Source organism: Melospiza melodia, chromosome 4 (assembly GCF_035770615.1).
Source record: "Melospiza melodia melodia isolate bMelMel2 chromosome 4, bMelMel2.pri, whole genome shotgun sequence".
NCBI lineage: Eukaryota > Metazoa > Chordata > Aves > Passeriformes > Passerellidae > Melospiza > Melospiza melodia.
In genome coordinates, this window is record NC_086197.1 from 91,279,726 (window position 1) to 91,305,772 (window position 26,047).

A 26,047-nucleotide genomic window follows, 5' to 3' on the forward strand; every position below is an offset into this window, starting at 1 on the left:
TTAGGAAAAACCTAACCAGCCATTTTAATGTTGTGGTTACAACATTTTACTTTCCATCCCTATGTTTAGAAGTTAAAAACACTCATTTTTTTGATATCTTCATTGAATGTAGTTATATTTGTTCAGAACAATCAGAAACTGAATTCAGAATAACAAATGAAAAATAATTCTACCTTGCTTGCTTTTGAAGAGTAAAACAATGATGTTTTATAGTCAGTGACAAAATAGAGGCTATTTCCCCACTTCTATCAGCAGACACAATCTGATAGCAGTGCACCAGATAACAGAAGAGCAGAACAGTCACTGGGAAAGTGCAATCATTTTGTTTCTACTAACACTTTTTTTGTGAGCAGTTTTACTTCACTGAGATTGGAGCTCACCTCCCTGAATTTTACATTTGTACAGCTAAGCCAGTCTCTTTCCTTTACAGGAAAGAGATACTCTCCTTTCCCAAGGCCTAAATTCTCTACTCAGCGATGCTGTCAGTTTTGGACGAGCCGAATAAATACGCATAGTCTGGTACATCTCTTCCTCCCTCAGGTTGCTACGTCACTTGCATGCTTGTGAAGACTCCTAGACATTCCTCCTTTTCAAGAAAAGTTTCTTTCCTAATGTTTCAGATTCTTATAGGAGGGAACATCTCTGGCAACACAGTACTGGAAGATGATTTCACCACCCTGGACAGCAGGAAGTGGCTGCTGCACCCCGGCGGGACGAAGATGCCGGTGTGCGGCTCCGCGGGCGACGCGCTGGTGTTCATCGAGAAGGCCAGCACCCGCTACGTCGTCACCACCGACATCGTGGTCAACGAAGACTCTTTCTTGCAAATAGATTTTGCAGCTTCCTGCTCTGTCACAGATTCCTGTTACGGTAATGGCTTCGTAGTAATCCCTGCCATTCCTCTTCCTCCACCGCAGGGAAAGTTCACTTGTTTTCTGGTTGCATTATTCATCGTAACAAGAAGTGAGAAACAAAAGAAAGCTGCGTGTTTCTGTTAGAAATGGTAACATCAGCTTTTTAGTTCCAGGCATCTGAAGCCTAAGATAAACTGAAGTAAATCATTCCCTGTGAGCATCTAAGTTGCAGTTCAATCAATCTCAGAAAAAGACTAACAGCTGCCTTACTCAAAAAATCCATTTAGGAGATAATGTCCACTGCTTGGGGTGGTGCTGTAATAATAAGCAGCTGGGTGTTCCAGCATATGTTTCTTGCTTTGTGATTTTGCATTTTCAGTGTAGTCTCAGTTCTGATCTCACTTGTACCCATATATCTAAGAAATCATTTTTACCAACGTATGTCTGACACTTGCTAAAGCAGCATCAACTGCAAAAATTTATATTGTCCATATGAAATATGTATAGACCTATATATTTCCATGTACAAATGTGTGCATACATACCATGCACATGTGTATACATCTGTTTATGTATACATAATGATGCAATTTTTAATTACCGAGCTTCGTCTTTTCATATGGTGTCTATTGAGTGCACACAGCTTTTATATGTGTATATACACATATATACATATATATATAAATGAATAAAAACATGTTCTGTACTCATCACATCAAATACATATCACATGGAAATTAAAAACTATGTGAATTTTAAGGCACATGAGAAATAGGTTTTTCTTAAAAACAAGCTTTTTTAATGCTTGTTTTACACATCCTCTTAGAGTAGGGTTTCAAGGTATAGATGTTTTTAATGAGGACAACAATACAATACAGTGCATCATGTGATATGTGTTAGTAAATGTGGGTTGCTGAATTTTCCTCTACAATTCTGTATAAAAATGGAAAAAGATTTTACATGAAGACCCAGATTTAGCTTCTCTGATTTTGCTAATCTGAAGCTACTTACATGCTTCAAAATTTTTCTTACTTTTGTTATTAAGAATACTGCAGTATCCTGAGATCATCTCAGCTAAGTTTAGATGCATTTTGGTGAACTGAGCTATATACTGGCAAAGAAACAGATCCTTATTTTGTTGGGGGGGCTTTGTTTGTTTTTTTGTCTACAGCCCTTATCTTAACTTCATACTAAATTAGGCAGGACACTACCTAATCATGCTTCCAGTCATGATGAGAAAAGCATTTCTTTTGGTGAGGGAAATTTAACACTAAAAACTCACTTACCCTTGTTTGTATCTACTTGTCCTTGCATTTCTATAGCACTGTCCTTTGTGCTGAAACATCAAGTAGGACTGATTGGGTGATTAAGGGTCATTCCCTGTGCATGAGGGTAGAAGAAATGAGTCTGTTAGTAATCAAAAGATCACAGATTTATCACCCCTATCACTGCAACCACGCTCCATGTTTTATGCAGCCAGCTCAGCCAGAGTACCTGGCAGCTGGAACATTTACTTCAAGTACCAGCTCTGCACCTTTTATTATTTACATTTTCATGGCTGCATGAAAGTTTGACTTGAAGTATTTAGTGAGCTTGACTAACCTTTAATTTTTGTAATAAAAGCTTATAAGCCATAAACATCAAAACAATGAAATTGCTGATTTTCACTGAGAAATGAATACATTAGTTTAATGTGGCTAGACTGTGTTTGAATGGAAACAAGCTCACTGACTAACAAACTCAAATTAAAATTCTGCTGAATAATTAAATGAGCTGGTCTGCAGGAAGGGTGGAAGGCTGACGAAGCCATCTTGTGACAGAGACAAAACTTTGAATTGGAATGTTGCTCTGCTTTACACAGCAATCACATCCAGCTGAATCTCACTCTTCAAGCCCAAAAAACTAAGTTTGGTGGTCATGGTGCTGCCACACCATTTTTTTGCATGCTGCAGCTAAAGACATTGTCTTGACTTAATCCTGGCAACTTAATATTGGCTCTCTCTTTTCATCTGTGGTGCCTTGAGTTAGGTGGCAGATGTGGAGATGTGCTGCAGACCCCACCTGAGCTATACCTGCTCAGCAACGTGTAACACACCCTCCTGTACTGCCATCAGGGGAGGTAGCTTTGTGCTTCTGACACAAGGGTTTGAAAAGTTCTGGGTGGTTATTTTGTCAGTTCAGACTTGTGATACTGTCTGGGGCTTGCACATTATTATAGGCCTATGGATATAAGTCTCTAAATTAAATAACTAACGACCTCTCCACCCTTAGCTATTGAACTGGAATATTCTGTGGACCTTGGGCTGACCTGGCACCCAATTTTGAAAGACTGTCTTCCCACTAATGTGGAATGCAACAAGTACCATCTCCAGAGGATTCTCATTTCAGACACTTTCAACAAGTGGACCCGGGTTACTTTGCCTCTGCCTCCCTATACCAGGTAACTCCCTCTGGATTTCTGCAGAATAAATCTAAAAGCATAACTAGGTATTTATAATGTCATAATGCATTATGGAGTTCAAGTAATTGTAACATGTCCTTTTTGTTTGTTCCATGTAAATAGCAACAAATCAGTATAAGTAAGAGAAGCTCTGTCCTATAGGAATTGCAAACACAGGTGGCAAGGGCAGCAGGCTCTCAGTGACTCCACAGCTTTGCTCCTCCTGCTGAGCCTTGTCTCCTCACATAGACTTAGGCTGAGCTAACTGCTGGCTCAGAAGTATCAAAGCACAGGTAGAGCCTTGAGATTGTTGTCATGAAAGATGCCATCAAAGGCACATACAGGTTTGGAAACAGAGACCTTTATATTTTAGCAATTGTACTGAAAATGCCTATACAGTTGCCGCATGTTTTGACATTAGTAATGAAAAAGTCCGTGTTCTGTTACTAATCATTTGGGGCATCTGGACTCTTCCCTATCTTCTGTACAGTTACATCAAGTAATAGCACTTTTTTAGGACTCCTTCCCAGCATTAATTTTCTGTGCTTCCTCTTTTGTGTGGCTTTGCTAAATATCATCTGTAAAAAATCCATTACCCTGTCAGTTCTTGTGTAAAGACTGTAAATTTGTGTTCAGAGTAGCCTTTCTGGGGTTGAATGGGAAAAATCAGGCCTAGGATTGATGTTCCAAACCAATTGAATTTGGACCTGAAAGGAACCTACCACCTGAGATAAACTCAAGTTTATAAATAACTGTGATTTTAAGACTGAAGGGTTTCTTGAGCAGTATGTGTCACAAGAAGTCTGATGCCCTACTGAGGCAAAAATTGTATTTCTGTCCAATCCCATAATTGTATTTTTTGGCTCAAGTAATATAATTTCCCAAAGTTATTAAGACAGGCATTCCGTGAGAGCGGTTATTGCAACCTTATCTCACAAGCAAGAGAGGCGTTGAGCTTTAAGATAAGAACAGTGTAGCTAATAGGCCTTTTAGTCTAGATGCAATATAATTTTTATGCTGCTTTATTATTTCAAGCTCTGTCATAGCAGGTGTGTGCCTCCAGTTGTTTATGCCTGTATGTTTTAGGCACATGCAGGCTGTGTAGTCAATAGCTTGGCCTGGTGCTCACCGCCCATGTCTGTGCAGCCTCCTAGGGCTCCTGTACTCCAGAGTGCTACCTCACCTCTGGCCTCTAAATGCAATGGACACTCACTTTTAACTTGGACCTGATTTTAAAATGCAAATGCAAATACAAAGTCTTCCCACAGGAGCATCAGCTCCATGAATTGATAGTGATGTGCCCAGCCAAAGCATGCAGTGTAAGACAGAGGTGCTTGTCTTTATTCTGAAAGTACTTACTCACAATTTTTATGCTTATTTTTAAAATGCTGCTTGGTGAACAGCTGAGCTGAGCTCGGAGCAGTAGTTTTCTCTTTGGATAAACAAGTTATTTGTTCAGCTCATGCAACATTTTCATAAAGAAATAATTCATGGGAGAATAATGACCTTATCATATGACATCCTTTTTTACACTGAATAGTTTTGGGGGGGGGGTTGGGTGGGTTTTTTTTTTTGGTGGGCTTTTTTGGTTTTTTATATGTGTGTTTATAATAATTTTGATTTCTCTTTGAGATTCAAAAGAAAACAGACTACAAAAAGTTCAATGCTGCCATCTAGTGCTGTACCACAAAACAGGGATTAGCTTGAATTCATAGTTCCAGAAATTCATCTACTCATGGCCCTTGACTCAGTCTACAGCCGCATGAGCTGAATAACTATTTGGTGTCCCTGGCTGTTTTGGAAAGATTTTCATCATCTATCTTGGGAGCTGAGACACTTAATTCACATATAGGGAGTTAAGCCCATTTTAATCAACAAAATGAATATAACTTACTGAGTAGAGCCAGGATCATGCTGCAGATAATTTCTTGACATTTTCAGCCAAGCCCTGGGTGGAGAGGAGGGAAGAAACTGCAGAGCCAGGGTCATGTTGCAAGCACTGCATGGGCCCTCTCACCTGTCCCCAAACCCACTCCCTAGAACTGCTCTTAACCTAAGTGTGGTTGGGAGAATTCACTGAGAAAAAGCCAGTGACAAAGTAAAGGCAACAAAAGTAAATTTGTTGCCTTGGACTTATTGACTGGCTCAGGATGAAACTTGGAGGCTTTGGATTATTCTGGCTTGATCCAGCTCCTAGCGGTCCCTCAGGTTTGTATCTGTGCTGGGACATGGTTATGACTGGCCTGAGCTTCCAACTGGGAGCACCCCCTTCTTCCTACCTCCCCTCCACTGCACCTTTGGCCTGCTTGCTTTGCTTTCACCAGTGATCCATTTCCTGCCTCCCGCCCTCTCAGCTGGTACCAAGCACCCATGCTTTGTTCTGTTCTCAAAATCTGGGCACCCTTTTCTTGGAGGGATGTTGTCATTGTCAGAAACCAGCCCTGGGTATCCAACAAATCTCCCAAGAGCAGGCTAACCTCAAGACTGACATTTCCTTTCAATCAAAATAAAGATTACCTCAGCTAGAAAATACAGAATTCTGTTTTTCTTTCTCTCCAAGGTCTCAAGCTACTCGTTTCCGCTGGCACCAGCCTGCTCCTTTCGACAAGCAGCAAACGTGGGCGATCGATAATGTCTACATCGGGGACGGCTGCATAGACATGTGCAGTGGCCATGGGAAATGCACACAAGACAACTGTGTGTGAGTGCCATCTCTTCCCTGTCCTGCCCGGGGCTGCAGCATTTCACTTCTCTCTCTGTCATTCTGATGAATTTTCAGGAAAAACTGTGATATAATTTTACAAAGGAAGGTGGATTTTGCTCTTAAAACCGAGCAGGGCACTGTGTCCGCATGGGAATGGAAGTAACAAGCAGAAGGGGAACTGCAGGGGTTGGCCCTGCCAGACCTCTGACTGTCCATGCTCCATGGCCAAAGCAGACAGTCCTTTCCTCAGTGGTAGTGCACCACCTCTGCCCTTGCCTCTGCTGCATCAATTCCCCTCCCACCAGGTAGGGAGAGGGTACCCCTTGAATTTGCATAGCCCTCTAGGGACATACAGTCCTGGAGCAAGTGGATAGGAAAAAACCCTTCCTCCACATAAAAGTCACTTCATGTGAATAGATGCACAATGACCTATCCTCTGCTTAGACTAAGGAAGTCCTTTATCCTCCATCTATTGATTTTCCATATTGGTTTTATGGATGCTACCAAATTTGTCCCTGAGCTTTTTGGAGTGGGTAATTCTATGGAGCTAATTACAACGATAATTAAACCAAAATAATGGTGTCTGTTTTATCACTTACATCAGCACAAGTTAGAAAGAGAATCACTTCTTCTTTTATATTGTTAATGTAAACTCAACCAATGCTCTCATTTCACATTTAAAAAAAAAAAGACACAAGCCCAAGCATACACCATAACATCTCTATTAATACAAATTAGCATTGGTTCTGAGCTTAATTTATTCCATTTGAGATGATTAGATATAACTGCAGAACAATTAAGGATTGACTCCTTATTCCCAAGGGATTTCACACCATGTCCCTGTGCTCTTAACCTGGTGCAGGTTGCAGAGAACGTGGGCTGGAGTTGGGACATATCCACTAAGCAGGATGTAAGGCCAAATTTTGCTTTTTGACTGGTGTTATCTTGATGGTCTGTTGACTCTGCTTCATGGTAGGGTTTGCCAGGAGAGGCAGACTGGCTTGATCCTCAAACTGTTTGCATAACAATCCACACAGAGTCCTGCAAAGCTAGCAAACAAAAACCCCCAGATTTGCCTGTCTTGGCAACAGAGAAATACCTTCCAGATGGATGTATTGCTTCTTTTCCAGCCACAAATGGCAGCAGAAATGGGAGAATGGTTGTATAATTGCACTGTGACTGTATTTCTTAGAAATATATTTCACTGCAGAATAGACATATTATTGTGTTCTCCTCTATCCTGACAACACTGAGGTACCAAGACACAATATCCCTGGTGAAATCTCATTGTAGCAGAACACAGTTCCAAGCTGTTATTCAGTCTTTGACACATTATAAGAATGTTTTTCAGAGAAAAAAAAAAAAAAGGAGAACTATATAAAGATAAGAAAGCATCCATATACTAAAATTTTACAGAGACTTGAACCTTAACATTAGCAGGACATTTTTAGGCTTGGCACATTCTCTTGGTTTATTTATCCAAGCACAATGTATTTCACTGCTTTTACTATGTTTGGGAATGGATCCTGTAATAGAAGCTTGAATTATTCACAATACCAAGCCTTCAAAAAAGTCATTTTTGTTTCACATTAGCTACAAAACGCCAGATGTTTGAAACCCCCACACACCAGTTGTGCACTAGTCAACGATGCCCCTCTGCAGAATGAGATGGTACCTTAATAACACGCAGAGCCTTTGCCAGCTGATCTGTGCATTTGTTTTTCTCTTTGCAGCTGTGATGAACACTGGGGTGGGCTGTACTGCGACGAGCCAGAGACCCCCCTTCCCACACAGCTGAAGGACAACTTCAACCGCTCGCCCTCGGCCCAGAACTGGCTGACCGTGAACGGGGGCAAGCTCAGCACCGTCTGCGGGGCCGTGGCCTCGGGGATGGCTCTGCACTTCAGCGGGGTGCGTGTCCAGCTCGCTCCATCTCACACTATAAGTGGGACTGATCTTAAAAGTTAAATAGCAGAGCATTTAAAAAATAACAGCATAATGTATCAGACACATAAAATATTTTTAAAAATTTAATCCTTTTAATTAATCCTTTGGCTGAAGGTGGAAGTCAAACAGGTCCTACAGGCTAGGGTCAGCCAGAAACACTCCAGGAAAGCTGACACCATGCTCCTTGATATGCTGCAGCCAGGAGATTGAGATATAGTGTCTGTGAGTCCTGTATAGGGGCCTTTGAAAGTGGAGCTGGTAGGTTAAAGAACAGTATAAATATGTAGACTTTTAATTTTCCTCTTAAGACTCTCCTCATAGCACTTTAAACTTGCTGTCATTATATTGCAAAGGTTTCATATTGTTGTCTCCAAGAGTTTTAAACCTCCTTGATGTTTCTCGTAGGCATCTCCTCCAAGCACTGACTCTTTCTTCTTCTCTCAGCAGCCAACTGACTCCAATTCCCCTCAACCAACCAATCCATTATTTTATAACCCTCTTCTTATTATTAGCTACAGCTGTGGCCTGTTAAAGTCAGGCCTGCTCCTAATCTTTAATATTTAGCCCAGCTGCAACTCTTTAGGGGGTAAGATTACTTTCTATACCGCCTTTACTTATATTCTATCCCCCTACAAAAACTTTCAGACCAGAGTTTGGTGTGGCTTCTAATCAGACCGCAGAGGTAAATTAATAACAAGCTATTTGCACTTGTATGACTTGCACATGGTCCATGACAATACAGAGCCACAGAAACACAGAATGGGCTGGGTTGGAAGGGGCCGTGTTGGGTAATCTAGTGCAGCTTTCCTGCCCAAGCAGGGTCACCCTAAAGCACGTTGCATCCATGTGTAGCCTCATCTTTCAAATGCCCCACAGGTGGAGTTTTCAGAGTCAGTTCACAGTAAAATTTCCTAGGTTAGCTACATATGTAGGTGTATAACCCTGACTGCTGCTGAACTGTAGTTTGCTAACGTGTAACCTCAGGATTATAAAAATGATGATTTAGTATTTTAGAAACACATAAAATTTACGTCTGTAGATCTCTTCTGTCAAATTTATAACTAAATTAAACTGACGAAAGTTTTCTAAAATAAACTAACAAAAGCATTACATTTCCACTTCATTACAGTAGGACTAAGTAGACACCAACTAACAGACTAAGGAATGTGAAATATATAAGGTATTGTGGAAAACACACATACTAAAATTGCTTTGCCATTTGATGGTTTGCGTGAGTTGAGTCATTAGCACATGATCAGTAATTCATTAATTCTTTATGGAAAACTTCATGATTTACAATGGAGGCATGGATTACTGCAGCTTTTTTATTAAGAGGAAAGGTGAATAAATTAATGTTGTAAAACTGAAGGTACAAGTAGCAACATATATAGATACATGACAGAAATTTTTAAGATGAAACATGACTGAAATTATGTCTTCAGGGAAAACATATATATACATATTGTTCTGTTGTAGCTTTACCTTTGGAATAATTAATAAAATTTTGTACAACCTTAAAATTTTTGCAGCATGAATCCACATTAATAGTGACTGCATAGTCTAACACTTTCTATGAACATAAGTTTTGCCAGACAACACAAACCAACATATTTTTTCATTGCTTTTAAGGGCTGCAGCCGTATGTTAGTTACAGTGGATTTGAACCTCACCAGTGCAGAATTCATCCAGTTTTATTTCATGTATGGATGTCTGATAACTCCAAATAACCGCAACCAAGGAGTGCTGCTGGAGTATTCTGTGAATGGTGGAATCACCTGGAGCCTCCTAATGGAAATTTTCTATGATCAATTCAGCAAGCCTGGGTTTGTAGATACCTTCTTTCTGCCTGTGTAAATTTCTCTGCTAAAGTCAGGTAGTCTTGAATGTTTCACCAGAACCTTTGGGATCTGTTAGTGCTGCGGTTTGGATGTCAGGTTGGGATGTACAAATTCAGCTTGTACAGTCCTAGAGGTGTTTATTATTGGCCTTGGTGCATGTATTGAAAGCATCAGCATTTATTCAGCTGCTAGGCCAGAAATACAAGAATACCTAGGAGCCTGTAGCAGTCTGGTAGATTTGTAAATGGTTGCAGAAGATAAATTATTAGCTACTGTAGTGGTGTCCATTTTGTTCTTAAAGCTACTAACCTTTGCAATCTATTTCTTTATTGGCAAGATCATAAAATCACTGATTGTTATAAGTTAGTTACAAAATGTTGTGGCTAGAAGAAACTGCAATTCTGCAGTTATCCATCAAAAGGATGGATACACTCAAGCCCTGCTTTCAGATGTTTGTGAGATTCAAATCATGCATATATGTGATCTGACCATTTTCTCACTGACTAATTTAAAAGATTCACAGAAAACGGGGATGTGACAGACCCATTATTTGTTATTTTATTCAAGCACTTTAATTGGACATGAGATTTCAGTGTACTATTTTCTACTGTTGCAATTGAACAGATAAAATTTTGCTATCGTCTGAATTGCTCCAGGTTGAAAAAAGCAATCTTTATTTCACTTGCACACTCTCCTTCTTAACACTTTCCTTAATAAAGGCCTTATGGCCGTACTCTGCTGGTCCAGACCATTGCATTCAGTCCCATAAGGACACCTGAAGCGAGGTTGTTCAAACCATGCCACAGTTGGGTGTTGACCTTTTCCACCTCTCTCTGAGCCCCTGTCCCAGGGATGACATTTGGAGTGATCAGAAAGTTTTTTGTTTCAGAAATGTCTCCTAGAGGAAGCTAGGCTAGACCGATCTTTTTCTTATTTCCCAAATTCCATGTATTCCAGAAAACATCAGGAATGGACTTGGTCAAAGCATCTAGCACAGAGCATAGCAAAGTGTCCTCCTCCCACAGCTTTCCTACAGCTAATCCCCAGCTTTTATTCCAGCTTTGTGAACATCCTCCTTCCCTACGATGCCAAAACCATCGGGACCCGCTTCCGCTGGTGGCAGCCCAAGCACGACGGGCTGGACCAGAACGACTGGGCCATCGACAACGTGCTGATCTCGGGCTCGGCCGACCAGCGCACGGTGATGCTGGACACCTTCAGCAGCGCCCCGCTGCCGCAGCACGAGCGCGCCCCGGCCGACGCGGGGCCCGCCGGCAGCACCGCCTTCGACGTGGCCCTGCAGGACAAAACCACGGGTAAAACTCCCACCTGAGTCCCCGCTAGGGAGCAAGGAGCCAGTGCAGTGATGCGCAGGGCTGGCTGAGCCTCGGACTCTCTGTGTCGCTGTGATGGCGACTGTGTTGAGCGGATTTCCCGGCTGTGGCTGAAATGAGGCCTAGTAGGGGTAGTGTAGGAGTTTGGGAGGCAGTGGGAAGTTGTTGGATTTCTAAAGTGTTTGTGGCGGAGGCCAGTCATGCTATGCAGAGGATAAGTCTGATGTCCCCAGTTTGGTTGTAAAGTACAGCTTGAGGGGCAGCAGTATTGGCTTCTGCCCGTCCATGTCACCAGCTGATTGGTAGGAAGGATGTGATTCCAACTCCTTCTCAGCCAATGAATAAGACAATTCCGTTGCTGTAGAGGCCCTGTCTTTTGATTTTTGTTTGCAAAAAGCAAAATGAAAAGATGTAACGCAGCTTTTTTACTGTGTGAATTTATTTAGAAGGCTTCCTTTCTATTTCCTTTATTTTAAAGGAAAAAAAAGTAATTTAAAAGTGACAGGTTATTCTAAGCAAATTTCTTATCATGAGTGTCTGTTCCCTATTTGCTAACTTTTTAAAATTTTCTTTAAGCAATTTAAGTTACATTTTACAACTAAATGTTGTTATAGTGTAAGAGGTCTATTGTCATTACATTGCAAGAATTCCATATTGCTAGATTTTTGTACCTCCTTGATGTTTCTTGTAGGCATCTCCTCCAAACACTAACTCTTCCTTGTCCTCACATTAGCCAACTGACTCCAGTTCTTCCCTCAGCCAACCAATCCACTCTTTTATAACACTCTTCTTATTGGCTACAGGTGTGGCCTGTTAAAATCAGGCCTGCTCCTAATCTTTAATAATTAACCCAGCTACAACTCTTTAGGGGGTAAGATTACATTCTATATTACCTTTATTTGCCTATATTCTATTCCCCTACAACTAAATTTTGTAGAAGATGCATTTTTGTATGTTTATAAGGCTTAACAATTACCAGTCTGTTAAGCACTTTGTGCAGGCATGTAGGCAACACCCATTAAAAGGCTCTCCCAAAATGTTCAGTGCAATAGAAGTTCATATTTTAAGTAAGTCTCAGATCCTTACTTCTTTAATATTAAAAAAAAAATGCTGTAATGCTTGTCTAAGTGAGCAAGCTCATTAGTAAGCTTTCAGCAAGTAAGCTGTAAGCTTACTTACTTACTTACTCAAGTAAAGAGTGCTTTCAGCAATAAATGTGATAGATGTAATACATATTTACATGGGAACAACGGGGTACCGACATTCTCAGGAGCAATATAAATAATTCTCATGTAGGCTGAAAAATAAAGCTGTGAATCACCTTTTGTGGTTAACACTACTCCCTGTTTAACTTGTATTGTCACTGTATATAACTGACCTTGCCATTTATTTTCAAGTGAATGAACACTGGTTATTCCATGATGATTGCTCAATTGAGAGATTTTGTGATTCTCCTGATGGTGTCATGATCTGTGGGAGCCACGATGGCAGAGAGGTCTATGCAGTCACCCACGACCTGACTCCTACAGAAGGCTGGATTATGCAGTTCAAGGTAAAATCTGTCTGCAGTAAACTTACTCAAAACCACATTTTGTTCCAGGTCTAAGTAGATCTTTCAGGAGGAAGGATGCTGTATAGGTATACACAGGAGCAATTCCCTGCTGGGAAAAATGTTGTTATTAGGCCATCCTTATTTTTCTCACTTACTCTGTGTTGGTCAGCTTTAGTACCACAGGCTTTTCTCAGAGGTGGCACATTCTTCTCTTCCAGCACTGCATTTCTATGGACATCATGTAATAAGGATATTGCACATCTACCAGGTGCCTATTTTGTTACACCTGCTAGTGAGGGAAAAGCAGTTCCACAGTAGTTCACTCTGCTCCTGGGCTGTCATGCACTCATATCAAACCTGCATCCAAACTGGCCTTTGTACACCCATTTACCTAAACTAAGGAAACAACCCAGAAATACATGGAAATTTCAAGAACCCTCTGCACATCCATCCATAAACATGGTCTCCCTAAAATGGGAGACCTTTGGGCTTCCCTGAAATATTCAAATCTCATGTTGTGTGGGAGGAGATATTAACTTTATTTGTTTTATGGCACTGGGGTCTAAGGCACGAGTGTCAAAATCTGGAAATTCAGAAATGTGAACTGTCTAGAAAAAAAACAAAATTCACAATATGGTGTCTGTTCTCAGTCTTGAGAATATCAAAGAGATCTGCAGGTGACTGGTACCATACAGGCACTGTTGCTGCCATCATTTCAAGCAAAATTCTGCAGTCTGTTTTCAGGTTCAAACACATTTTTAAACTCCCCACCACAAGTAATTCTTAATTACTGATGATCTCTTCTTTATTAGGTTTCTGTTGGATGTAAACCCTCAGAAAAACTTGCACAAAATCAGGTCCATGTGCAGTACTCCACTGACTTTGGTGTTAGTTGGAGTTACTTAGTACCTCAGTGCTTACCAGCCGATCCAAAATGTTCTGGGAGTGTCTCACAGCCATCTGTCTTCTTTCCCACAAAAGGATGGAAAAGAGTAACTTACACACTGCCTGAAAGCCTTGTGGGCAAGTAAGTATGAATTTGTTACTCATTTTGTCTTGGATTGAGTACCACCCTGGAAACACAATAGGACATCTGCCTATTCATTTTCTTTCTAGGAAATTGCAAATAGCAGCGTTCATGTTCATTACATTAGGGATATCTAAAAAATCCATTTCAATAGGTATTTCCACTACTTGTGGAAGCTCAGAAGATAGTACAGTCATGATTATATTGTGTTTAATCTCCTTTTTTCAATTGAGCAAAGTCGGTTTATGCCTTTGTCTGGTTCTCTTCATTCCTTTATATCTAGTCCTGTGAGGTTTCGGTTCTACCAGAAATACTCAGATATGCAGTGGGCCATTGATAATTTCTATCTGGGCCCTGGTTGTCTGGAAAACTGTAGAGGTCATGGAGACTGCCTGAATGAGCAATGCATCTGTGATCCTGGGTATTCGGGTCCAAACTGCTACCTGACCCAGACACTGAAGGTAATTTTATTGCATGTTTTTTTAAAAGAAATAACTTTGGCATATGTTTGACTGGGAAGGAAAGAGAGGAGAGATTGATCTCACTGGAAATTTAGCTTTGATTCCTGTCAGCCTGAAGACAGTTGAATGAATTTTCAGCCCTTCCATCAGTTTTTTAACAAAACTATTACTGCATTATTCAATAATGGGTTTGTTGTTGTATGTTTGAAAATAACACTTAGCCTGAAAAAGCTGTGATAAAGTTCATTGTTCATCTTTTAATCATCATTATAGGATGAAAATCACCCTAAAGCACGTGTGGTTGTATTTGAACAAAATAGATTGTCTTTACTGTGAGAGAGCTTACTGAAGTAAGGAATAAAGGAAAATGACAAAAAATTAGAAAATTAATTTACATGGCTGTTTGGCTCTTACTCATGTTACCCACTAACAATCAAGTGGACTCTAGTTAGATATTGCTAATTTAAAAGTTAAAAATAACCAACTAACTTGTCAGTTGTCATGTAATTTGAATTATTATAACCTTCTGTTTTTACTCTGAAATACTAATTACACGAACAAATATCATTGTCTGTTTGCAATTTTTAATTAGTAAGGTATCCATCATATTAAGGACACTTGGGATAAAATGGTAGCAATTTTAGGGGAGTTTTACTGCTAACTCCTTAATGCCAGGGTCTCTGGTTTTTCTGAGGAAAGATATAGAATATTTTTTCTCCCATGCATTCAGAAGTCCCCTACTGTTCCCCTCTGCCATCAGAACCTTGCCACACAAACCCAACATATTCATTCATTTGCACATGCCAGTTTTAATTTGCTTCATTACCTCCTGAGTATGTTAAAATCCAACCCTAATATATTTTCAAATTTAGCCAATTCAGTCCAAGTGGCTAAATATTCAGCCAGAAGTGATTATGCTCAGTCACCCAGAGAAAAATTTAGCGTTCTTGAGCCCTTCAAACATGTTTAGGTCAGTTCCAGCTGTGGTTGTTAAAAAGACTTAAAATCTTACTTACCTGTGCTTCATGTTAAATTCCTTACTTACAGACCTTCCTGAAAGAGCGCTTTGACAATGAGGAAATTAAACCAGATTTGTGGATGTCCTTAGAAGGTGGAAACACCTGTACTGAGTGTGGAATTCTGGCAGAAGACACAACCCTGTACTTTGGAGGTGCAACTGTGAGGCAGGCTGTCACTCAGGATCTGGACCTGCGTGGGGCAAAGTAGGTCATGGCTCTGTGTCATTGTCACGGGGAGCTGTGTCATACCCTGGCAAAGCAGCAGGCAGCACACCTGGTAGCTCAGGGAATTCCTGGGCCACCACAGGAGCAGCACCACCTGAGGAGACACTTGTAGCAGCCACAGGGCCTCCCTGGTGGTCAGTTGCTCTTGGGATCTCTGCTGGTCAGAGTGACCCTGAGATAAGTGAGAAAGTCTCTTTTCCCAGCCTGGAGGTTGAAGAAGGAGTCAGAGCTCTTCATTTCTCAGTCTCAAGGTTGTTTATTTATCTTATCTTTAAAATTCTTTCTCCTGTCCTGCCTGAGGTCTGCTCAGCAGGACAGTCAGAGGCACTCTGCCTGCCCCCAGGGTGGTGTTATCTTTTTATACTAAAAACTATCTGTAGATTATTTACAATTATTTTCCAATACCTATCACCTATGTTAGACAGTGAGCCTCTACTCTAAATCAACCTAAAAGTGCCAACATCACAGCAGAAGATGGAGGCCAAGGAGAAAAAGGAGAAAGGCTGGACACACCCAGATTCCTCCATCTTGTCCCCTGAACCCCCATTCTAAAAATCCCAAAATTCTATTTTTCACCCTGTGATAAATTCACTATCATTCTACTTAAACTGTCGTGGCTTGCAGATCTTCATATAAGGTTGGTAATTTGCTCCCTGGGTCATATTCAAAACCTGGGCTCTGTGCCAGGGTCTCTGAGCCCCCTGGCAGGGGTCTTGGCAATTCAGGACAGCCAGAGGGATGTCCTGAATTCCAACAAGTTGCCTAAGATAGGAAATGCCTAGTCATGATGACTGGACCTAAGAAGCCCCTCTTCTGCCTTCAGACCCTTGTTATCTCTCTGCAAGACAATAAGTCACTTTCACCTCCACCCTTACTATTAGAATGTTTCCCAAAACCCCTATACCCTACATAAACCCCCATTTCTGTGCTGTTCTGCAGAAGAGCTGTCACTGTCACCCTTTGTGGAAGCTGCCAATAAAAACACCTGTGTGGAACCTCATACAGCCTTCTCCTCTCTCTCCTGTGTCTGCCAAGGCACTTAGCAAGCAAAGGGCTGAAATCACTAAGAGCTGAACTCACCAAAGAGCTGATCTCACTTAGGAGCTGAGCTGCTTGCTAAGATTGCCTGTGGCTGGGAGCCTGCCTGAGGGACCCAGACAGGTGGACTTAGCAAGACTTTGCTATCCAGACAGCTACAGTCAGAGACCCCGAGGACCCTCACCGTAACAAAATAGACACTGAGGAGATTATGGTTCCCAGGGTGCTGGGGCTATGATTCTCAAGGTGCTGATGCTTTCAGATGAGTCACAGAGAACAAGGCTCACCCCAGCACAGTGGAAAGGGTCTGACAAGTCCAGGTGAAGCAGCAGATCCTTTTGTCCAGAAATGTCCTGGAATCAGCGACTTCTGTCCTGCAAAGAGGCACCAGTCACCAGGGCATCACTGCTGGAGGCACCAGCTGTGTCTCTCACTGAGTTCAGAGCAGTTCTGCTGGTTGTTCTCTCCTGGTTGGCCATACAAGATCCATTCCCTTTCTATGCTGTTGGAAAGGATGAGTTATGGAGAGCAATGGAACTCTGTCAGTTTAGACAGGCTAAGGACATGACATAGATAACTTCATTTCTCTTGATCATAGTGCTTTAATGAAGCCAAACACTGACTTCTTAAATTTTGCAATTTGCTGAATTACAGGAAGGAAGGGGCCTCAGGGAATGTCTAATCCAGCCTCAAGCTCAAAGCCAGGTACCACTGAATTCGGGGCAGTTTGCCCAGGACTTTGTCCCCTTGGATCTTTAAAAACCTCCAAGAACAGAGATCCTACTGTCTGTCTGTACTGGAACACTTTTACTAGTATTCAGTTACTCTCAGAGTGATTTTTTTTTTTTTCCCTGTTAAATCCATTTGGAACTTCCTATTTTTTCAGTGTATGACCTCTGGCTCTGAACTCTGGTTCCAACCTTGCCTCAGTTTATCAACTTTTTTATGTCCTTCATTGATACAAGGGCACCTTAACACATGGTGAGCTCCCATTCCACCAGGAATCTCAGGGAACTCTAAGCAAAGCAGCTCCCATCTGGTCTGTCCCTGGCTGGTACATTTGCAATGGGCTACTCCCAGGGGCAGTTCTTAGCTGAATTCCATGAGGTTCCCATGAAAATGTTTCCATGAAAACCTTTGTAGTACTTGTGTATCAGTGTTATTTGCTTAAAAATGTTGGCATTTGGAACAATTTCAGCATGTCTGTTAACAGAAAGCAACCTCTGTTCACGCAAGTCTAACAGATGTGATCATATACATTTACTCTTAGGTTTCTACAGTACTGGGGGAGAATTGGGAGTGAAAATAACATGACAACGTGCCACAGACCAACTTGCAGAAAGGAAGGAGTGCTGCTAGACTACTCCATTGATGGAGGCAAGTACATACTGTATTTACAGCTGAGTTTCAGTCTGGTTCTGTATCTACCCACCATGAATACCTGACAAGTTGTCAGAGATCCAAAATAAAAAGCTAATTCTTAATTGCAAAGCTATTTTGGTCCATGTAAAGAGTTTTCCCCATCTAAAAGTTCCATCTATTGCTCAGAAGTTTTCCATAATCTTCCTGCCTTATTTCAGTAATCAGTGGCTTCCACCCAAGCTGATTATTCCTTTTTACAATTGCAAGATTACTCTTGGAGTGAGTAACACTTGCCAACTATCCTTAGAAGTTAAGCTCTATCAGAAGACCACAGCTATTACTTTTTGATTTCCTATTATCTTTAATCCTTTAGAAAATTCTACCATATGTTTGGTTTTATCTCACTAAACCTGCATCTTTTCATTCTAGGGATATCCTGGACTTTGCTCCACGAGATGGATTACCAGAAGTACATCTCAGTGAGGCACGACTACATCCTGCTCCCCGAGCGCGCCCTGACCAACACGACGCGCCTGCGCTGGTGGCAGCCCTTCACCCTCAGCAGCGGCATCGTGGTGCCCGGCCCCGAGCGGGCCCAGTGGGCTCTGGACAACATCCTCATTGGGGGAGCTGAGATCAACCCCAGCCAGCTGGTGGACACCTTTGATGATGGTAAAACAGGCTGCCGCAGCTCGTCTGTGGTCTGGCGTTACCTGTTCTTGTCTTACCTGAGCCCTGTGAGCTTGCATGCAGATTTTATTTTATTTTAACTCTGCACGTTTCTCACTTTGTGGACTAATGCTGTTTATATGCTATTCTTCATGCTATTCATAGAAGTGTGTAAATATATATATATGTGTGTATGTGTACATATATATATGTGTGTGTGTATACACACACATATATATTCCGATGTATATGTGTGCACATGTCTGCACACATAAAAAAGTTTATTTCATTCCAGCTCATTTCATTTAAATTTCTGATATTATGCTCTTATCATATTTTTTAAAAGTACTGTTATTTAAATGCTATAATTACCTCTCTGGCAATGAATGTCTTTATTATGTCTCTCTCTTTGTAGCTTACTGTGTGTCATTACAGATAGCATAAATGTAGTATCCATATCACTAAAGTACTCTGTCAAGCGATTCTGTGGATTCATTTCTAAGCCTTGATGTTTACCAAGACAATGCAGTAATTTTATTTAACTCATCTTAATAGAAGGCACCTCTCATGAAGAAAATTGGAGCTTTTACCCTAATGCAGTCAGAACTGCAGGGTTCTGTGGAAATCCATCATTCCATCTCTACTGGCCAAATAAGAAAAAGGATAAAACACACAACATCCTGTCCTCCAGGGAGCTCATTATACAGCCAGGATACATGATGCAGTTTAAAGTAAGAAATGTTCTCTCTCTCCAAAGTAAAGAACACAATGAAAATTCATCTAATGTGTCTCCAGAAATTATTGTTCTTCCAACTAGGATGCTCAATTGGATGAATAATTAATAGTGACTTTTTACTAGAAATCAAAGGAAAATATGAAGTGTAGGTAATGAGAACCAGAAGGGCTGCATGAATGTAAAATGTCAAAATATTCTGACTGTCTGTAAGCTGTTGGGATGACTCAGAGGAATTAGAAGTCTAATACCTTTTTCCTGAAATGATTGGATCATCAGATACAGTAGGAATTATTTTCTAAGGTGAGAATAGATGCCATGCAGAATAAGTTATTTTCCCCTAATTTGTGAAGGAACAGAAAAAGTAAGGGAGAAGGCTGGAGAAGAGCATCATATGGAAAATGGAAGTGTGTTCAAGTAGAGGTGCCCCTTCTTCTTCCTTATGCTATGGCAAATTACCTAAACCATCAGAGAAACATTTCTGAGCACTTTAATTTGATTTAAGGTAGAATTATACCCAGGGCCAAAGGCAACAAGTAGTTGTTTTCCAGAAATGTTCTTGGCCATTACCCAAGTACCTTGTCTTAAACTAGGAACTAACATGAAAGTAGGGTTATCAAAATACTAATCCATTTTCTTATTATGGTTTTTTTCTTGCTCTTCTGTTTAACAAGATAGTTACAGAATTTACCATCTTCCACTGCTCAATATTTTCACCTTTTCTCGATGTCACTGCCTATTTCATATTTACTGTCTAATGTAATCCCTAAAGCACTGCTTCCCCACTCAGCATGCCAAAACAATTATATATTGGAGGAGTCTCTGAAGTTTTTACTACTGAATGTCAAGACTGCCTCCAAGATGCTTATTTTACCCAGCCTATCATCTTTTTCCTCTATTTTAAGACCAAAATTAGGATAACCCATCAGCATTTAATAGTTTATATTACTAAACTCTTACTGCAGAGTTTTTCTTTCCTGACCTTCTCCCCATTTTTCTTCACTGCTCACAGCAAAGGTTTTATTTCTAAACTAAGAACTCAGCTGTAGCATGGCTTCTGTTTGGTTTTGAAATTTAGCAATGTAATGTACACTGGGTATTGTAATCTGTCTACTGTAATATGGAACAAATGTGTCTATTGTTTTAAATATTCAGAATAATTCTGTTTCTAAATTGGACTGATTTAAAGTTTATATCCACATGTTTATCATTATGAATTTTAAATTTCATAGGTGCTTCACTTTTGGAAATGCCAAGGAACTACCATATATTTTGTTTCAGAAAAAATGTTTGTTTAGATATTTAATTTGGACTTTAGAAATGAAATGTTAGGATTCTGTTAGGAAATAACAGTAGCAAGGAAGTAAAATTCTTTAAGTAAAAACAGTATCTGAAGTACTGTGTCTTTTGTTTTCCATCCACTTCTGATGGATTTTACCCAAGTTGACAATCTCTCATACATCTAATAAAGAAACAAAAAAGGAGAACATAACTTGATTATATATCACTTTAAATGCCTACCTGAATTGTTATAGCAGTTGATTTTATTTGTGCTATAGATCGTGGTTGGCTGTGAGGCAAATTCTTGTGGGGACCTCCACTCAGTGATGCTGGAGTATACAAAGGATGCCAGGTAAATGACAGCAGAATACACAGACCTGAAAAAAAATAGTATGACATTAAAAATGTAGAGAGCTTCTATTTATTAAAGCTTTGCTTTGCTATTCATGTTGTTACATGAATTATTGTAATGTGCTTTGTTATTCATGTTGTAACAGAATCTGAACAAAGCCCATGCGCAAGCATTGGGATTTGTCTTCATAACTCCCATAAATTCTCTTTATATTTTATCCCAGATGTTGACAGGTTCATGCTGTTGAGCTTGTAGTTACAATCATGAGCATGTTCCTGTTAAAAATGTGCTCTCAGGAAAACACATTTGCAGGAAATTATTTAGTAGGATACAGGACCAAGCTGTCATGAATTGGGAGTTACTGAACTCCAAATTGGTCTTTACCTAGCTAACAATAGCACTGCCTCATGAGCTGTAGAATAGCAGCATGCTATAATTTGTGAAAATGAAGGTATATTCTGTGCTCAAAAAGCTGTGGGTGAAAATGTAGCAAATTCTATTGGGACACTCATGAAGACTGTAAGAAAGAGACTAAGGAGCTGCCTCCTAAATAAATCCTGTCAGGCAGCCCAGAGCAGCTGTGTGTACCCCACTGCTGGGAGTACCACCACCAAGGGCTCCCCAACACTCAGACATCCCCCTGGCTGCACCTGTGCTTTGACCTCTCACCTCTTGTTTATTTGTGGCTCCAGAGAAATGAAAATTATTGCTGACAATCTATTGGTCATAATCTCTTGTTTCTTTAGTAAGACAGGCAATGTCATGACCCTTAGAAATAATCTGTTTTCCTTTCATTATTTTTTCAGTTGTTCTAAAACATTTTTCTCTTTTTTTTTTTTTTTTTGCTTCCTACAGGACAGACTCATGGCAACTTGTCCAGACACACTGCCTTCCTTCCTCATCTAATAGCATTGGCTGCTCCCCATTTCAATTCCATGAAGCTACCATCTATAACTCTGTTAACAGCTCCATGTGGAGAAGAATAACTATCCAGCTGCCTGACCATGTCTCATCCAGGTAGGTTCACCAAAGGTCAACTCACTGTGGACCTATAAAACGACAGCTGCCTTGCTGGCATGGCTTACTAGGAACAATTGGTGAATTAAAAATTATTCCTTATTGTGGATCATTCACATTCTCTGAAAAATCCCTTCACCCAGGATTTTTCTCCTGGGAAGCTGAGGAGCCTCAGAGAAAAGGAAAACAATACTTATCTCATTTGCTTCTCCTGTGTTGTTCTCATGTGGAATGTGTTTGGAGATTGTTTACCCACAGGTGATTGTTTCATTGGATACTGATATGAGTTGTTCTGACTCTTTGGCAAATCAGGGCCAAGCTGTGTTGAGACTCTGGAAAGAGTCATGAGTTTTCATTATTATCTTTTTAGCATTAAGTATCCTTTCTGTATTCTTTAGTATAGTTTAGTATAGTATTCTTTAATATAATATTGTATTATAAAGTAATAAATTAGCCTTCTGAGAACATGGAGTCAGATTCATCATTCCTTCCTACCACAAAGGTCCCTGCAAATACAATAATTAATGTTCTTCAAGAAGATTTTTGTTAATAGAAGTCACTACTGCCAATGATGTAGCAGGCTGGGTATTTCCAGTTTTTGAAGTCACAGCCCCCTCACATGACATTTTTGGTTACATTTGCTGCTGGTGTATTAGAACATCACTATGCAGATGTGTTTAATTGCTATGCATCCTAACACAGTGTTTGGATGTTGATATTTGCAGTGCAACCCAGTTCAGGTGGATTCAGAAGGGAGAAGAGCTGGAGAAGCAGAGCTGGGCAATCGACCACGTGTACATTGGGGAAGCGTGCCCAAAGCTCTGCAGCGGCCACGGGTACTGCACGACTGGAGCCATCTGCATCTGTGACGAAGGATTCCAAGGTTCCATTTCTTCATTTCTCTCTGTACATCCACTACAGTCTAGTTTAGCTCAAAATTAAACAAAAAGACTAAGTGATGTATCATGTCCAAATTCATCACTGGAATGTCTGAGTAACAAATCCAAAATTAATAATTTGTCAGGGCTCCAAATTACAGCTTTTCCCCCTTCTTACTCTTTCTACATTGAGCCAGCAGTCTCTCCCACCTGGCATTGTATGGAAAGTCTACCCAGTCCTCATTGAAGGCAGAACATGGCTACTTGATTACCCAGAATTGGCTTCCACCCCATGCTCCTTCCAAGGGTGCATCCCAGAGGATGTGCAAATGGGATCCAGATGTTGGTGACTGGCATCTGTAAGGGACTCTGTGCCCCATCAGGACACAGTGTTCTGCTCTAAGCCCTCAGTGCAGCTAAGCACATGCCTAATGGTACCTGAGTGCCCTTGGTAAGCTCTAAGTGCTTTGTGGGAGTGGAGCCAGTGTTTAATGTCTTCCAGGAGAGCCTCATAACTGTATAAGATCAGATCCCTTCTGAGTTTTTAGACATTTTTGCCTTCAACCCACAATTTGAGGTTTCTCCTATTGGCATCAGTGCAAAACAGGAGAAACTGTATTGCAGTTCTTGAAGTTATACTGCTGTAAAAATTAGACTCACAGCCTCAATTTTGTAAAAATGACTGCTGTATATCAATGTGCACATTGTTAATGAATCTGCTGAAATATATTCAGGCTGTCCTCACACTGAATATTGAGTCACAACCTTGAAAAGAATTACAATGACCTGTAACTCAATTTTCTCCATTCTTTCTATTTTTTGCATGTTTTACAACTTCATTGTGTCATTTTTAGGTGATGACTGCTCTGTTTTTAGCCATGATCTGCCGAGTTATATTAAAGATAATTTTGAGTCTGAAAGAGTCACTGAAATAAACTGGGAAACCATTCAGGGGGGAGTGATAGGGAATGGATGTGGACAGCTGGCACCCTATGCCCATGGAGATTCACTCTACTTTAACGGATGTCAAGTAAGACAAGCTGTGACCAAGCCTCTGGATCTCACCCGAGCAAGGTAATAGTTGAGCCTAAACAGCTCTTCTAACAATTCATGAGAAAGGAAACTCTTCACATGCATGTGCAGCCATGTGGCCTGTACAGATGAGGATGGACTGACCTGGCTGTGCCGTGCAGTTGGATGTGGCTGGCAGAAAACATTAGGGTTGGCAAAATGCTTTGTGGTTTTGATTTGGAAGATGGAGAGTGAGGATGTCAGATGAAAAGGTCAGATGTTTTCATCATGCCCAACAGAGCACTGTCTATGTAAGCCAGCAATGACAATGAAGCTGTTGGCACAGACTGGACACCAGACTGCCTGGACCAGGGCCTGATCTGATAAGACAAATCCCATGTTTGTATGTGCCTCCACAATGGTTATGACTAAAGATGTTATTTAGTAATTACAGGGTCATTTTCTCATTTCAGTTGTCAAATAGAATTATATTCACCTGGCAATGAACGGGAGTAGGTTTTTCATCTATTGAGCCTCTTTGGCCATGGAAAAACAAATGTAAACAGCCTGTGCTGGCTCTTAACAGAGTGACAGCTTTCAGGACTGGTTTATCTTGTCCAAAGCAAGATTAGAAACAGGATGAATTGGCCAATGGACTAGATATAATCAGGCTCTTCTCTTCTTACTTGATGAACACCTGGATAGAATATGATATATATATATATTTTAGGCACTTTCTTGTATTCAACCTTTGTTTGTTCTTAAACTTTTCATACACTCGTTTACATGTTTGCATTTTTATCCATCTCAGTTTTGTGCAGATATATTGCAAAACTGGATCCTGCCTGCAACAATATATTATACATAGAAAACTATTATTTTGAAAGGGGAGCTGTGTTTTAAAGATGTAAGAACAGTTTATTTTGCATGTTAAAGTAATGATTCTTGAAAATGCTGCAAGTTTTGATAAGGTAACTGCAATAAACCTAAAAATACAATTGTTCCAATTTGAATAATCTTGCATATTGAAAATACTTTTTCTCTCTGTGTTTTACAGCAAAATCATGTTTGTTTTGCAAATTGGAAGTATTTCACAAACAGACAGTTGCAACACCAATCTGAGTGATCCTAACACTGTAGATAAGGCAGTGCTCCTCCAATACAGTGTAAATAATGGAATTACATGGCAAGTAATTGCACAGCATCAGCCAAAGGACTTTATACAAGCCCAAAGAGTGTCTTATAATGTTCCCTTGTGAGTACCCAGTCACGTTTCATTACCTCTAAGTGCACATTTCTGCTAAAATGTAACCTATCTTTGCATCACTGTTGAAGAAAATAGGTTGATGAGAGGGTAAACAAAGAAGAAGACTTAAGAGGAAGGTTGATTAAGAAATTCCAGGCTAGTGTTTATCAATGCCCTTAAAAGAAAAACAGAAAGAATGCTTGTTTTGAAGATAATGGGAAAAAATTCTCCCTACCTGTGTGTATTTTTAAATATTAGTGTGCTTTATATGTACAATATGTTGATGTTCAGTGACATAGAAATAATTTGACTTTGCTCTCAGCTCTTGTTGGGGGATAGATGGGGAAATGCAGGGCACCAACAGTCTGGAGCTCTGACAGGCCCTGTGTTTGTGTGACAGGGAGGCACGAATGAAAGGAGTCTTACTGCGCTGGTGGCAGCCCCGTCACAACGGAACAGGTCACGATCAGTGGGCTTTGGACCACGTAGAAGTCGTCCTGTGAGTATCAGCCTCACCTCATCCCACCCCACCTCAGAAAGCACTGAACTTTCTCCAGCATGACATGAGTATTAAGCTCATTAAGAACCATTGTGGCCCAGGGTAATCCTTTCTCAAAGGGAAACCTTTAAAATCCTATCTTTCCTGATGCTCTGCCCTGACTGCAACAGTCAGTAGTTAACATGGACACAAAGTAAGTGTCACAGCAGGGGGGTGTGTGGAAAAAATCATGGAAAAAATGCAGGAGGGAAGGTGGGGCTTTATCACCTCCAAGTATTGCTGTGGTCCTGTAATGCAGCAATGACTATTAAAAAATTATTGTGCTGGGACATAAGAAAGGATATCCTGTTCAACACTGTGCTGCCATTTAAGGCTGATCTATATCCTTTCAAAGATAAAAAAGATTCTTCTGTATTGTTCATTGCACAAAGTAATGTTGTCGTGCCTCTTAAAAATCTGTGTTAGCAACTAATGCCTTATTCATTTCCTTTTTTTAGTAAGAAGGATACTGTTCAGAAACAGGGTTCACTATATCAGGTTCCTATGGTCCGAGCTCTATA

At 40.5% G+C, this 26,047-nt stretch overlaps 1 protein-coding gene across 2 annotated transcripts in view; it reads left to right on the top strand.

Moving 5' to 3' along the window:
* RELN (reelin) overlaps positions 1 to 26,047 on the top strand; it is a 283,671-nt gene that overhangs the window by 248,079 nt on the left and 9,545 nt on the right. For both annotated transcript variants that reach the window (XM_063155547.1, XM_063155546.1), the window contains exons 45-63: positions 621 to 870; positions 3,126 to 3,294; positions 5,855 to 5,995; positions 7,732 to 7,909; positions 9,575 to 9,768; positions 10,843 to 11,099; positions 12,515 to 12,669; positions 13,482 to 13,696; positions 13,980 to 14,157; positions 15,205 to 15,380; positions 17,710 to 17,816; positions 18,231 to 18,473; positions 19,026 to 19,201; positions 20,763 to 20,836; positions 21,692 to 21,853; positions 22,579 to 22,736; positions 23,586 to 23,805; positions 24,800 to 24,997; positions 25,389 to 25,487. In XM_063155547.1, the coding sequence (XP_063011617.1) occupies positions 621 to 870; positions 3,126 to 3,294; positions 5,855 to 5,995; positions 7,732 to 7,909; positions 9,575 to 9,768; positions 10,843 to 11,099; positions 12,515 to 12,669; positions 13,482 to 13,696; positions 13,980 to 14,157; positions 15,205 to 15,380; positions 17,710 to 17,816; positions 18,231 to 18,473; positions 19,026 to 19,201; positions 20,763 to 20,836; positions 21,692 to 21,853; positions 22,579 to 22,736; positions 23,586 to 23,805; positions 24,800 to 24,997; positions 25,389 to 25,487 (3,350 nt within the window). The remainder of the gene's footprint in view (positions 1 to 620; positions 871 to 3,125; positions 3,295 to 5,854; positions 5,996 to 7,731; positions 7,910 to 9,574; positions 9,769 to 10,842; positions 11,100 to 12,514; positions 12,670 to 13,481; positions 13,697 to 13,979; positions 14,158 to 15,204; positions 15,381 to 17,709; positions 17,817 to 18,230; positions 18,474 to 19,025; positions 19,202 to 20,762; positions 20,837 to 21,691; positions 21,854 to 22,578; positions 22,737 to 23,585; positions 23,806 to 24,799; positions 24,998 to 25,388; positions 25,488 to 26,047) is intronic.